At 29.9% G+C, this 15063-nt stretch overlaps 1 protein-coding gene across 8 annotated transcripts in view; it reads left to right on the top strand.

Moving 5' to 3' along the window:
- Positions 1 to 15063, top strand: part of TyrRS (Tyrosyl-tRNA synthetase) — a 28449-nt gene that overhangs the window by 2530 nt on the left and 10856 nt on the right. For 2 of the 8 annotated variants that reach the window (XM_076517765.1, XM_076517760.1), the window contains exons 1-9: positions 4199 to 4511; positions 4943 to 5070; positions 6917 to 7063; positions 9830 to 10005; positions 10470 to 10599; positions 11910 to 11990; positions 12412 to 12463; positions 13488 to 13670; positions 13900 to 13985. In XM_076517765.1, the coding sequence (XP_076373880.1) occupies positions 4999 to 5070; positions 6917 to 7063; positions 9830 to 10005; positions 10470 to 10599; positions 11910 to 11990; positions 12412 to 12463; positions 13488 to 13670; positions 13900 to 13985 (927 nt within the window). In that variant the 5' untranslated portion in view covers positions 4199 to 4511; positions 4943 to 4998. Of the gene's footprint in view, positions 1 to 2381; positions 2671 to 4198; positions 4512 to 4942; positions 5071 to 6916; positions 7064 to 9829; positions 10006 to 10469; positions 10600 to 11909; positions 11991 to 12411; positions 12464 to 13487; positions 13671 to 13899; positions 13986 to 15063 lie in introns of those variants that run through there. The other 6 variants (XM_076517764.1, XM_076517758.1, XM_076517762.1 and 3 more) reach the window with 5 other exon arrangements.

Genomic DNA, 15063 nt, shown 5'->3' with positions numbered 1-15063 from the left:
AGATAGCCCTCGTGTAGCTATGTGCGAAATTAAAAACAAAACAAACAAACAAACAAAAGTAACAACTTTGCTAAGCCTAAAGTTGTTCATTAGAATAAATGTGAAAGCCAGACAACAGACGAGCTTTAGTGTACGATTAGTTTATTAAATAGTTTCGAAAGAAGAACTGAATTTAAGTGTTATTACAGTTTGAGAAACAGATTACATCTACTACATTTAGCGGATACGTTAGTATTTAAAATAAGTATTAAAACCGCATTGGATATAAGAATAGGAAATCATGCATTATGTGCAAATTATTCTCCGCTGAGCTTTTCGGATTCAGTGGTAAAGAAAAATAGATATTTCTCTACAACGTATTTTGGTTTGTTGTAAAAAGTGTAAAATGTTTTATCATAAACTATTGATTAAAAATATAACAATGATTTTGGTTTTTCCTAAACTAATAACAGATATATTTTGGGAAGTTTTTACTTTTATGTGATTTAGTTGTAGGTTTGGTGAAACTAAACTGAAGGGACGGCAGCTTTTTGTTCTAGCAGACTAAGTTTCGAAAGGCGAAAACTTTCGAAACATCGTCTTCTACATTTGTGTTTCAATGTCAGACAGTTGCCATCCATACTAATTACTTTAATTACGAATACGATGCCTAAACAATGTATCAAAATTGCAGACTTCTTAAAGTGCAACTTCCTTTAATAATGGTGGCCCGGCATGGCCAGGTGGTGAAGGCAATCGACTGGTAAACTGAGGGTCGCGGGTTCGAATCCCTGTCACACTAAACATGCTCGCCCTTTCAGCCGTGGGAGCGTTATAATGTGATGATAAAAGAGTAGCCCAAGAGTTGGCAGTAGGTGGTGATGACTGGCTGCCTTCCCTCTGGTCTTACACTGCTAAATTAGGGACGGCTAGCGCAGATAGCCCTCGTGTAGCTTTGCGCGAAATTAAAAAACAAACAATTTTATTTGTTGACACAGTTTTGATCAAATATCTTATCGTCCTAAGTTTGAAGAAAAAAGGCATGCATTGCTATTGCAAAGCAAAATCTTTATATTGTACTTTACAAATGAAATACAAGTGGTTTAAGGCCTTGTCAATACAGCTAGTTCTTGTACTTTCAATACACCACCTGAATTCTGTTTTTTTATTATTAAATTCATAGTGAATAAACTACTAAAAAGTTAACAACTCATGCGTTAATTTTGTATCTGTCATTTATTCTGAATTTTACCACATTGCAAGTTATGAAATATGCAGCTATTGTGTTACGACATTGGACGGTATTTTTAGATTTAGGTTAGATTCAGCTTGTTGTGACTACAGCGACAAGTTTGAAAAAAATAAATAGTTCGTAGCGGTTGCTGAAAAGTCGAGTTCATTCTCCAAAACAGACTCTAGAAATACCGCTTACACTGTTGGTAGCACAGCATTATATTTATAGGAAAGGTAATTGAAGAAGTTTGTGTACTTTAGTTGTATTGTACATTATTTTATGAAAGAAAATGTATTTTATTTCTTTTCAAAGGAACGTACTAACGTTTTAGAAACTTCGTTGTACTTAAATTAAAAAAATATATACCATTAGTACTAAGAAGAACATACAAATATTACGAATATTTTATTATGCTTGATTGTTAACCTTGAAAGGTCCGGCATGGTCAGATGGTTAAGGCCATCGTTATCTGAGGGTCGCGGGTTCGAATCCCTGTCACACCAAACACACCTGTCCTTTCAGCCCTGTGGACGTTATAATGTTAGGGCCAAATGTTACGTTGATAAAAGAGTTGGTTGTGGGTGGTGGTGACTAGATTCCTTCCCTGGATAGAAGATTCCAGTATAACGATCGATGCTGTGGAAAACGTCTGTACTTTTTACTGTTGGTACGTTATTGGGAAAAAGCGAGTGCTGCTGATTGACTGCCTTCTCGTTACTCATGAGCTGAAAATTAGAAATAATCATAAGTGAATCCTCGGCCAGTCCTAAGCTCTTTTACATGGTTATTTAAATATCTTATAAGCTGCCTTTTGGTTGAAAATATCTTTGAATACGAATAAAAACCAAAATACCAGGATTTTCCAAATCGCAATTGTAAGTTTATTTATTGTGAGAATAAAAATGAACACATTCATTTTGTAACTGAAATTATATTTTCAAAGTGTAACCACGTTTTTTAAAATTTATTTCGACTAAAGTTTTAATATTCTTTAAAATCGGTTCAACCGTTGTGTCAAATATTAATAGTTTCAGTTTTGAGTTTACTTGCTGATTAAGTATATTTTATTACAATTTACAAATTTTACAGTGAGTATGATTTGTTTTTACTTAAGAATGATCGTCTGAGTGATTCAAACATCGTACATGTTCTAAAACAAATCTTTCTTACTGTAAGAGCTGTAACTTGAAATAAATATGCCAGGTATTGTCAGGTTTTTCTTTTGTAATGACGTCAGAGGGTAGGGGCTAATCGTAAACAAAGGGAAGTGACTCGGTGCTAGTTGAACGGACACTCGTGAGCATGTCAAGCTGAGCTGTACATGAATGATTTAAGAAAAACAAAAAACCATTGTCTATATATGTATTAATGTTTCCGTGTTTCTGTGGTTATCTACGCACCATTTACTCCAGGACTACAAGTTTTTGCACCACGCGTTGTTGTTAGCCTTGACATAGGTAGATTATTGTTTGGATAAATTATTTTTTGCGTTATATTTGTTAAAAATTCGTGATGTGTGATTATAGTCACATTTTATCTATATTGTATAACTGTTATTTTTTTATCTATACCTAAATTATAAATAAATGGCTCGTTTTAGCTTCTAACTTTGTAAATCATAAACGTAATACTTCTCTCAGACTCCTTGTATTTTGAAAATTTTGACCTGACCAGATGGTGAAAATATATGACGAAGTCTTGTTTGTGTTAAAATTGTTATAGAAAGATAATTCTTATACAAGGTAAAGTCGTATCTCCTCTTCCCACAACAAAAAACAAAAGCAAAAAACTAATACACAAATCTGCTTTTTAGGAACATCATATTTTGATCAGGTGGAATGGCGTTGTTTTCTTACTCTAAAGCTATATACTGAACTGTGTGAATTTTGTTCATTGTGTGGAATCGAACCGAAAATTTTAGTGTTGTAAGTTTAAAAACATACCGTTAACTTGTGAGCTAACCCGTTTTTAAATTATAATTATCAGTACCGTTAGAAAAGATGACCTGGAAACTTAATGGAACTAATTACAAGAGCTATTTGAACTTTCTGTATACTGTGTTTTGGGTTTTTTTTTCGTGGTTATCGATTCCAAAATTGATTATGGTATAACTATTGCTGTGTTAGAAACTTGCCAACTCTTGTACAACTAGTGGGATTGACGTATTATACACCCCACGGCTAGTCAGCCTTGATTAAAGTTGGGTACTGAACTAATTTTTGGGTACTGAATTTTGGATAGTATGTAAGTATTGCATATGTAAGGATTAACCATTGGAAAACTTAATACATTAGCGTTCTACCCTCAGGAAGTTAACAAAAGTATAAAAAATTATATTAAAAGCTTTCCTTTTATAAGTCTTATTTTAAAGCTTTTTTGTGGCTCAGCTAGCTGTAAGCTTGAGAGCTTATAACGCTAAAATTCCAAATTCGAGACCCGTGGCGTGTATAGCATTTCATAGTGCCAATTTCGTATCTTGTGTTTAAAAACAAAACTTATTTTAACTTTTATATATCGACATTACTCATTTATTAAACTCTAACTGTAATTAGTGTACTTGAGAGTGGCTGGTTCGAATCCCCGTCTCACCAAACATGCTCACCTTTTCAGCTGTGGGTATGTTATAATGTGACAGCTAGTTCCACTATTTGTTGGTATAATAGTTGCTCAAAAGTTGACGGTGGATGGTGTTAACTAGATGCCTTCCTTCTAGTCCTTTACAGCTAAATTAGGGATGGCCAGTGCAGGCAGCCCTCGTGTAGCTTTGGTTGAAATTCAAAATCAAATCTAATTATTTCACATCTCGTCCTAAACGTTTATTTATTTATTTATTAACTACTAATATACTCTTGATAAATACAATAAGCCTGTTTCAGTTCAAAACAAATCGTAAACAATAATATTTTATTGTATTGAGCCCTCCATTAAATCTTAATCTAATACTATATTAAATTAAGCTGGAAATCGTTCTGTGATTCAAGCTTTATATCGGATTGCATCATACGAAGACGATATTGTGATAGTAACTACTTCGAAAGTTAGTGTACTGTTTGTAGCAAACTGTCATTGTTATGTATATTAGTTTTCTGTCTGATTAAACACAACCATAGTTATCTTATAGAGTTTTTATTTTCAAAAATAAACCGGTGGGAAAAGGGATCTGAAACTGAGCGAATTTTAACACGCTAGTCTCAAATTTAGACTTTTAGGCTTAAAAAAGTTCAAGAACAGAAATAAGCGTTATTCGTACCAACGTATCTGTAAACTTGATTATGACTTTAAAATTACAGGACAACAGGTAGGCTCCGTGTGTGTGTATGCATATATATTAATGATGATTATTTGCTGTTACTTTTGTTGTTATTATCTATTATTTATTCTATCTTAAAGCCAAACAAATTTCTAGTTAACCCTATTATTATTAAAAGTAAAACTAGTTTGTGTTGTTTAAAAGGTAAAATTAAATCTTGTTTATAAAGTTGTATAATAATTTATGGAATGGTGTTTTGGTTTCTTACTTTTAATAAAAGTTTGGTGTGTTACATTATAATATTCCATTTAAGTTTAATGTACAAATATTTTCCAAAAAAGTTATATCTGTAGAGAATGAAAGTATAAAAAGTCACTGGGATTGTATGTAATGTTGTAGGTATTTAGTTTTTTCAAGTGTTTATATTCAGTATTTGGGTAACATTAAGTAGTAGTAAAATTTTTAACATCTTCATTCAGCTCAAGAAATTTTTCTTCACTGTGTATGTAGAGGACAATACAACTAAAACTATAAAATGTCAAACTACATGAATGGAGACACAACAGGTATGGAAGGGAAAGCACTTATGATTAAAAGAAATTTGCAGGTAAGTATTTTTCTGTACAGTTGTTACTATTAAGTTTTATATATACAAGATACTTTTCTTTATCTTCAATACTTTCACCCAAGTAATAAAAATGTGTTTTTATTATTCCAGATTTCCAGTTTTGTTTCATTTAAAGCAGTTTTTGATAAAGTGAAACTCAAGTAATTAATGAGAAATTAAGAAAATCATGTTTGTATCTCTAATACAAAAGACTAATTATTAGTTTTTGAATCTGAGAAAGCATAAGGTTTTCCCTAATGGAGTTCAGTCAAACTGGAATCTTTTAGCTGTCATAGTGCCTAAGGAGTCATTACCTGAGTCTGATTTTTCAGTATGAGGTGGAGGGTTGTTATTCTTAGAGATCATTTTACACTTGACCATATCAATTTCATTTTGCTCACAATGTTGATCTAAGTAACTTGCTTGAATGGGCAGAGAAAATAACCAAAAAATATATGTATATTAATTAATATGAAATGTGTTTAAAATTCATTGGATGTATTTAATGAAACTTTTTACTTAACTCAGTAACTTTTACTCAGGCATTTAAGAGTTAATGTGTGTATTGTTTAAAGGATTCTTATGCACTTTGTTATATTGTAGTATTTCAAGAAATACAGATAAAGGGGAGAAAAAAAAATTCTCGTTTATCTGCCAAATCTTGTTTGTCACTGTTAAGGTGATAGGAAGTAAAAGAAGGTTTAGAGGCATTACATATTTCTTGTGTTTAAATCTGTTTCAATGCAAGTATATTTATAAATTGCACACACACGCATGCACGGAGTATGTTTATATGTAGATTGTCAGTCATAAAGATGTACACAATAAATAACCGGTCCTCTTCTTCTTATTCCGTGTGTGTTGTGTTTTGTTTTGTGTTACAACAAAGTTATCATTCTTATGTGTTTTAAGTTTGAGAAAAGATAAAATAGTTTTATGCCACTTTTGAAGTAAGTTTTTGTAATTAATTGCATACTTTAAGAACTGAAATTTACTTTAGTTAAACCAGTATAGTTCATTTAAGTTATTGGCTTCAGGAAAAATTATACAACTAGAGGGCACTCTGTAGAAAGCATACCTCTGATCGTATTCAGCTCTCAAAAAATATGAAAATGTGTCAAAATGTCTGTCACTACTAACAGACACACAGTTTTTGGCAAGATAATGAGGAATAGTATTCTACATATGTTCACTAAGTTTCATCAAAATCTGATCATTTATTACTGGGTTGCAGAGCAAAATTAGTATGAAAAATCTGTTCCAGTATTAAAAGATAGACATTTTTTTAGTTTTTCATGACCTTGCTGTGACCTTCACCATCCAAAACCAAATCACTTTTAAACTGGCTCATAGTCCAAATGTATTTCAACTTTTGTCCAAATCCCTTCAGCCATTTTCAAGAAATCTTGCTGAGAAACACCCACAGGGGTGAAAACATAATTTCCATCCATCTTTGGTGGCAGAAGTAATTACTGCGACACATAACCCATAAAGCTAAATAAAATAAGTTCAGTTGTATGCTGCAGTTTCTAGTTTTCTATTATTAATTAAGGTATTTGAAAGATTTAGTTTAACTCCATAGTACAAAACTGCAGTATACTTCTTAGTATATCATGGATGTAATAATGTCCGATTACACTTTTTGTGATATGAAAGTAATGTTAAATATTGATTCTCTAATATTAAAAATGCTTTTAGTAAATGTAAGGAAAGGTATTTTATATTTGTAAGTTCAGTGATGAACAGCTTGAGTTGTCATTGGACTGAAAATATATTGATATTTATTTCATAACTTGTTCTGCTGTTGGATGGCTTATTCTTATCAGTCTTGTTTATTATATTCCAGGAAATAATTGGTGAAGATCGAATGAATGAAATCTTAAAAGATCGAGATTTGAAAATTTATTGGGGAACAGCCACTACAGGAAAACCTCATGTAGCATACTTTGTTCCAATGACAAAAATAGCAGATTTTCTGAAGGCTGGATGTGAGGTGTGTGTTAAATGATACTTACATTTTGCTGTTTTCTGGTACTTGGTTAATTTACTCCTAGAATTTGAATTTAGATTCTAATGTTTTTTATTTTATAAATAAAATCAAAATTTGAAATATAGAAACTATTCCCTCACAAGCTTGTGTTTAAATGGGGTAAAAAGTTTAAAATCATGAACTTTGGTAGTGGTAATTTGTAACGAGTCAAAAGGAATGTTATCAATGTACTGATAGACATACAAGGTTTTAAAATGAGAAATGCAGTAATTTTTTCAGTCACACAACTAATGAGAATTATATATTTGATATTTTAATCATTTTATTGTGTTTAATGTAGATGAATATGTATTTTTACTTGTGCTTCTTGTTTGATGTTTCTAATTTTGAATGTTTAATGAATTGTTACTTAGCTGAACATATGTATTTTAAAGTGGTTTCATCTACAATGAGAAAATTTATATTTTGCATACATTACTGATATTACATTTACCAATTTGTCTGTGTAACACTTTCACAATGGGCTTTGTATGATATACACAAGTTCTTATACACATTTGCACATGGTAAGTATTTGAACTATAACTTTTGATGCAGAATGTGTATCTTCACAACTTTGGTAGACTTTTAGTAAAGATTAAAACATTTTTGTAAATGTAGTATTTGATTTTTTAATGAAGTATTTTTAATAAAGATTTGTTTGTCACTTGTCTAAGTGGGAAGTGATTTTTCTGTTATGATTAAAACTATTCTTCATCTCTAAAATTACAAGTATTATTTGTGTAATCTCTAAAACCTCTTAAATACATTTCAGATGTTTGTTTTCAGTAAGACTATGTTTTGTCTCTTATTCTCTCCACCCTATGTAGGGTCTGTAAATTTGACTGACCATGTAACCACCATAAAAAAAATTAGGAAATAAATATAAATTTTCTGCTTTTCATTCTAGAAGCACAAATTATAACACAAATGTTTAAGCATCTTAAATTTCATAATATTATATATTTATACACAGTTATTATTTTTTAATGTGTTGACCTTCTAGTCATGCCTGACTAACATTGCATAACTTGCATTGGTGCAGTGCACATGCACTCACGTTACTGTATCCAGTAATATAAAACTGACTATTAGTCTTTACAAAGTGATCTGGTCTTGGCTCTGTCTTAGTGAACAGTATTTTGTAGTATAAAGTCACATTTCAGTTATTATATATTATATTATGCAATATATATATATATAGATTATTACTATGTGCTTAGTTTCTTAAAAGATAGAAAATAAAGAAGTAAAGCACACAATTTTCTCTTCTGACTATGACTTTTCAGCTTGGTTGCTGCTGGATGTAGGTTGCTAAGTCTTAAAATTTTGCATATGGAGGATATGAAACTATAATTTTTAAAGTTTTATATATACAGTTGAATAACCAAAACACATAAATTAATGTATCAATACCATAGAATTCCACTATAATTTATTAAGCATAATAAATATGAAACTTTGAGCAAACTAAAGATACAAACTACCTCCTTGAAATTTTGGTTTTAAAGAAGCTGGTAGCCTTTTGACAGGTTGAAATGGCTGAGAAGAAACCACTAGTAGGACATTCTGTGCTGTCAATTGGTTATTAGCATGTAATATATTGAAGTAAGTGAATATAAAGGACTGTTTCCAAAAATGGAAAGAGGTGAACAGGGGTACTGTTTGATTCCATATATAAGCTATATCTCAGCAAAATAAAAAGATATTAGATTATTATTTTGTGTTCTAGCTTGTCAATATTGGTAATTTGAGTTCCTAATTTGTACAAACTATTGTATTTTGACATCACAAACATCTAATTTTAACCAGTGCTGCATTCAACATACCACGTGAATCACAAAAAAAGTGATATTTAGATGTGTTATTTTAATATTTACTTTCAAGTTAAGAAATTAAGTCATGTAATATTCAAATTTGAATTATAATCAACAATTTGGTACCAGACTTACTGATGTGAATAGTAGTTCAGTAACACTTTGAACGCAAGTCAACAAACACAATGACATGGCCATTACAAAAGGGCTAATGGCAACTAGAAGAAATATCATCTGGCTGAAAACTGGTATAAACTTTGCATTTTTTATTACTTCCACAAAATATTTATAACAAAGTGATATTGATGTGGTTAGAATGTCTCAAGGTACATTTAGTTGTGGGTTAGTAGGTAAATGAAATAAATTTTTATGGGGTACTCTCTTATTTTTAAGAACAGTTTATGCTTGCATGAAAAATATATTTCATATCATTTCTCAGTACATCTTAAGTCTACCACTATTGACTATCAATTGCCATTGAAGTTTTTACATTGAATGTATAACTATAGTGTCAATATTGCTTTCCTTTTACATCAGTATTAGGCATTTAGTTTTAAGTTTCAAAGATGTGGTATATTTGAATTGAAAAGTTTCTAGTGGTATTCATAGCTTACCACTGAAGAAAAAGACTGTATAAGCTGCCTATATGTTTCATTACAGTCATTTTCAGATTCTTTTATCACATTGCTTCTCTTTGTGCCATGTTTGTCACTATTATTTTGTTAGGTTTCTCTGTTATTTGGACCACAGCAACTGAATAGGCTGTGAGGACTAATTATAATTATTATGAAATGAAAGGTTGACATCAGTATGGTAACCATATTTTAAATCCCAAATGTTGTTGTTTTTTAACAGATAAAGTTAGCTGGAGCAAATAGTTTTAATGGTATCTATATTTGTATGGTGAATTCAGGTAACAATATTATTTGCTGACCTGCATGCCTACCTGGATAACATGAAAGCACCCTGGGAACTTCTTGAACTACGAACCCAGTATTATGAGCACGCAATAAAGGCAATGCTTCAGTCGATTGGAGTACCTCTTGAGAAACTGAAGTTTGTAAAGGGGTCAGATTATCAGTTCACAAAGTAAGAATGTAATTTTAATTCACAAAGTGACTATTATCTTAACTTACACTTTATACTGTAAGTTCTGTTCTTCATATAATTACTGATTTTGTTAGAAATAGATGAATTATGAGATATCACATAGTATTAACACTTTAGAAAAAAATACAATAAAAACTTACAATTTAAAAAAGGAAACATATATCAGTTATTGTTTTTTCTACAAAGAATATCAACTTTTATTCTTGAGTCCAAAGAAAAAAATACCACAGAACTCCAGAATTACTTCATTCTAAAGTTTTAGTGCATTTGATGAATTTTGTTATTTTTGTTCAATTTTTTGTCACAGATGTAATATAAATATAAATAAGTATAATTTGTCTTTATAATGAAATAATGAATAAAAGCTTTTATCATAATTCAGTGTTGTGTTTTATATTTTTAAAGCATATGTTCTTTATACATTAAATCTTAATGGTTCTCAGGGAGTTTACAAAGGATGTTTACAGACTTGTGTCTATGGTAACAGAGCATGATGCTAAAAAAGCAGGAGCAGAAGTGGTGAAACAAGTGGATCATCCACTAATAAGTAGTCTTCTTTATCCAGGACTTCAGGTAACAAGATCCTAATTTGCAACATTTTAAAATTGCATTAAACCATAGAGGTTGGAGATTCAGGATTTTGTAACTACCATCTTATTTTCCCTCTAAACTTCAGTGTAAACACTACAGCTTTTACTTCTGTCAAAGTTGTTTTTTAGTGTTTTCTGCAATTAAAAACAGTTTCAGATGGATGTGTTGGATTGATTGGTTTAGCTCTTTAAGCACTCTTGATATAATTGTACATAGGGTTGTTACATTGTTTATTTTCAGTTTTTAGATATATATAAAAGGTTCTGTAATTGTATTAATGATACAATTTTGTAATCTCTCTCATTAGTTTCTTTGGGAATCTGAAAATTGATAGAGTACACAGTGTAATTTTGTGCTTCATTCCCTAAACAGTATTATAATGTTTATTTGCTGTAGTTGTAGAATTAAGTAATATAGTTGTTTTAATTTCTGTAGCTGCAGGTAAGTAATGTGATATTGACCTACATTATGCCTGCCAACTTTTGATGGTATTGATGAAAACAACTAAACTGACATTAATGATCTGTCACCACTTAAGTTGGCTGAGCTCATTTGACACAGCTAGTCTACTTAGGTAAGTAAAAGTAGAATGAAAATGGTTTATGGGCTTATGCTATAAGAACATTCTAAACTTTTCATATCAATGGAGATTGGTCACATATGCACAAGACAAAAAAATACTATTCAATAATGCTGTTTTAGGAACACTAAAATCTAATGGCTTATATAAGAAGATATTCTTAGTTTTATGTTAACTAAGTGACAATAACCTCAGGGCTGAAATTAGGCTGGTACTCACCAGTACTGGGTAACAGAACTTATTTTTTAAGGAGATGCTTGTACCAGGACTTATTTGAACTGTTTTTTCAGATGCACATGCATTCCATTGTTCCATCACAAAACATTTATTGATTGACACTCAGATTGTGATTTTTTAGTCTAAATGTAGTATTTTCACTTGCAAAGACAGGTCCATTCCACCCAGCTGATTACCTCTTTGAGGATTTCACTACTGAATAATCTTAAGTTGGTATAAAACAAGTTTAAAAATTGTACACATCATGTTGAAAATCCACTTGTTTTTGAAATTTTATTGGATGCCATCACATGTATCATTGTAAAGAATCCAAGTTATAAATCATCTCTGCTATAAACATATTAATTTAAATTTTTATGTTCTTTGTTTATTATAAGTGAATTAGTTAAGGTAATGTGAACATAAATGTAGTTTTAATCATTCAGTTTTGAAATATAGAATCAGGGTATTTGACAGACTCTTTGTTTGTTTCCAGGCTTTGGATGAAGAATATCTTAAAGTTGATGCTCAGTTTGGAGGAGTTGATCAAAGGAAGATTTTTACATTTGCTGAAAAGGTTATTTTCTTTATTTCAACAGTTATGAACAACAAAATCTTGAGATGCTTTTGAATAAAGATGCCATGTAATATTTTGTAGGTGATGAAAAGTGTAAAACTAGGTTATGAAGGAAATGATCATTGATAGTACATAATTTGTTAAAAATACAATTAAAATTGTTCATCCGTGTAAACGTTATTCTTACTTTTTGTTAGGTGACTGTACATGTAAGTTGTGTAGCTGGAAATAAATTAGAATGGTCAGTTGTTTGTTTTAAACATTGATATGCTATGATATTTAATAGAAATTAAATTTTTCCTGAAGAATTAACTTGTGTCATAGAAGATGTGAAACTGTGTGTATATTAATTTAAGATTTTTAGTATAGTTTTACTTCATAAAACTAACAAACTTATTGAAAGTGTGAATACATATTTCAGTACTTGCCACAGCTAGGTTATACAAAGAGGATTCACTTGATGAACCCCATGGGTAAGTAGAATAATTCCTTAAATTAGAACACACACACACACACACACGTCTTTATTGAAATTCTTTATAACACTTATTGTAACCATTAATTATAAAATAGAAATGTTTAGCAGAAAGAGGTTAAGTAGAAAAAGCTTACAAATTATAATTTCATTTTACTTCAACTACATAAATTCTCAAATTATTTGTTTTAAATGTTACACTGGTGGTTCAAAATATATGGCTTATTTTAGAAGCGATATTAAAATAGAACTCTTTTCATTTGAACTCAATATCTTTTGTTAATATTTGAGAAACAGTAGACGTTTTTGTGTATGAAATGCTGATATAAAACTGTGTATAAACATTTAAGTAAAAAAGAAAGAGACAGTTAATGTTTGTTACAATTATTTTTCTCCCCTTTTTATTTCTTATAGAATATTCTGCTCTTTCTTTATACTGACCATTATTATAAGTTTGGTTATTTATTGGTAATTAAAATAAAAACATCTAAATTAAGAAGTCCACAAGTCTTTTTAATGTTTTATGTTATTTAATCTTGGTCCCCAGTCATTACAGTATTAATGCATGTTTTCTGCATTATTGGAAATAAATAATTTTACTGTTTTAGCTATGAGATATAACTTCTAGAAAATGTATTAGATAATAAACTATTATGAAGATTCTGGTGATATTTGGTAATACTATACTGCTAAATTTGATAACAATACACTTGATGTACACCAGATTATGTTGTTCAGGAGAAAACTGATTTGAAAGTGAACGTTAGATAAAATTCAGTATATTTCAGATTTTCTTCTCAGTTTCTTTACTCGTGTTTTCTATTAAGTTTTTGTCATTAAACATCAGAACTCAACTAACAGTGAAAGTCTGTCCAGTCTGTTGTGGCATCCCAATATAGATATATATAAAAATTTAATATTGTGTGTTATGCTAGTAATTTTTTTTCAGTTAAGCTGCCTTTCAGTAAATAATTTTTATTTAATGTTGAAATATGTTGTTTTATATGCAATTTCTCCTTCAGTTCCAGGGTTGACAGGTGGTAAGATGAGTGCATCGGAAGAAGACTCAAAGATTGACTTGCTTGACACTCAGGCTACAGTTAAAAAGAAATTAAAGAAAGCATTCTGTGAACCTGGAAACAAAGAAGAAAATGGTGTTTTAGCTTTTGTACATCATGTTATTTTCTCTGTATTCAAAGGTGAAGGTGTGTTTGTGCTTGGTTTTTCAGAAATTTGTGTGTGTGTGTGTTATTGTAGGAAGTGAAATATTTTATAGATAATATAAAAAATGCAAATTTTCACCTTTGGTTCTGATATTTGCTCTTCTATTGCAAGCTTCTAGGAAATAACTTAAGCACAGTTATTATTATTATTTTTTTTATAAACCTATAGATTTGTAAAATATCTAAATTTTGCTTAATCTATTTTATATAGATTTTGTTGTTGAAAGAAGTTCCAAAAATGGAGGAAATGTGTCCTACAAAGATTATGAGTCCTTAGAAAATGACTTCACTGAACTAGTAAGAACTAGTTTTATTAACTATTCCACATTAAATTTTAGGGTGTATCATTGCTAGTATGTGTTTTTAACATCAGTATTTTCAAAGACTTTTTACTTTGTTAATTTTGACTACAGGACTAGTCTACATAACCATTAAAATAACCTTTAGATTAGTCATACCATACCTTCTGATAATGTTTGCACACATTCATATGAAGTCTTGCAAACTAGCAATAAAGACTATAAGGCTTTTGTACACAAAATACCAGAATATTTTGCTTTTTAATAAGTATTTTAATTAAAGTTATGCTTGTCAGTGTTTGCTTTCAGAATGTTGTCTATCAAACATGCAAAGTACTTTTGATTTTAAGATGAAAAATACTTTTTTTATCAGAAAATTGTCATATTTTGTTTGCAATATGAAATTTATTTTATGAAAAACTATTTAAATCTTGTATCTTCTCTACCTTAACTATATGAACTTAGTTGATTTTATTTCTTTGTTACCACCATTAAAAAAAAAGTGAAGTAAACCTAAATTACCCTTTATTTTTAAGAGTGACTACAAATTATAATAGGAAGCAATAATTATTTATTCTAAGTAGCTAAAATCTTGTAACAGTATACATTTATTTATCTTTATCAGTTATTTGTTATATCTTTAAACCATGTATAAGTAATAATTGCACCACACAAGTTACAAGTCACTTCATGAATGTTAAGATTATTTTACTGTATGAAACAGCAGAAAATTGTCCTCTACAGAATACAAATGTTTTAGTACTAGTGTACCAACATTTTGTAAAATACAATATTTCAGCTACCATATATTGAATATACATATTATTGTTTACAACTAAATTCTTATATTTTACTTATTTTTTTAAAACACAGAACAGTAAATAAAATTTATACAGAAAGTAATGATCTCTACTTCTGTTTACATTATAAAGAGTTTGCACTTGTACACCATAACTGAGAGCCTCATTGAATTTTGCACATGAAGAACATAAAGAAGATAATTTTTTGTTTTATATATACATTTTGAAATAACAAAAAAAATTATAAATTACCATATGAATACCACAAAAATTCAC

This window comes from Tachypleus tridentatus, chromosome 8 (assembly GCF_004210375.1).
Source record: "Tachypleus tridentatus isolate NWPU-2018 chromosome 8, ASM421037v1, whole genome shotgun sequence".
Classification (NCBI taxonomy): domain Eukaryota; kingdom Metazoa; phylum Arthropoda; class Merostomata; order Xiphosura; family Limulidae; genus Tachypleus; species Tachypleus tridentatus.
The sequence above is the reverse complement of the archived record's forward strand: the minus strand, read 5'-3'. Positions and strand labels throughout refer to the sequence as shown.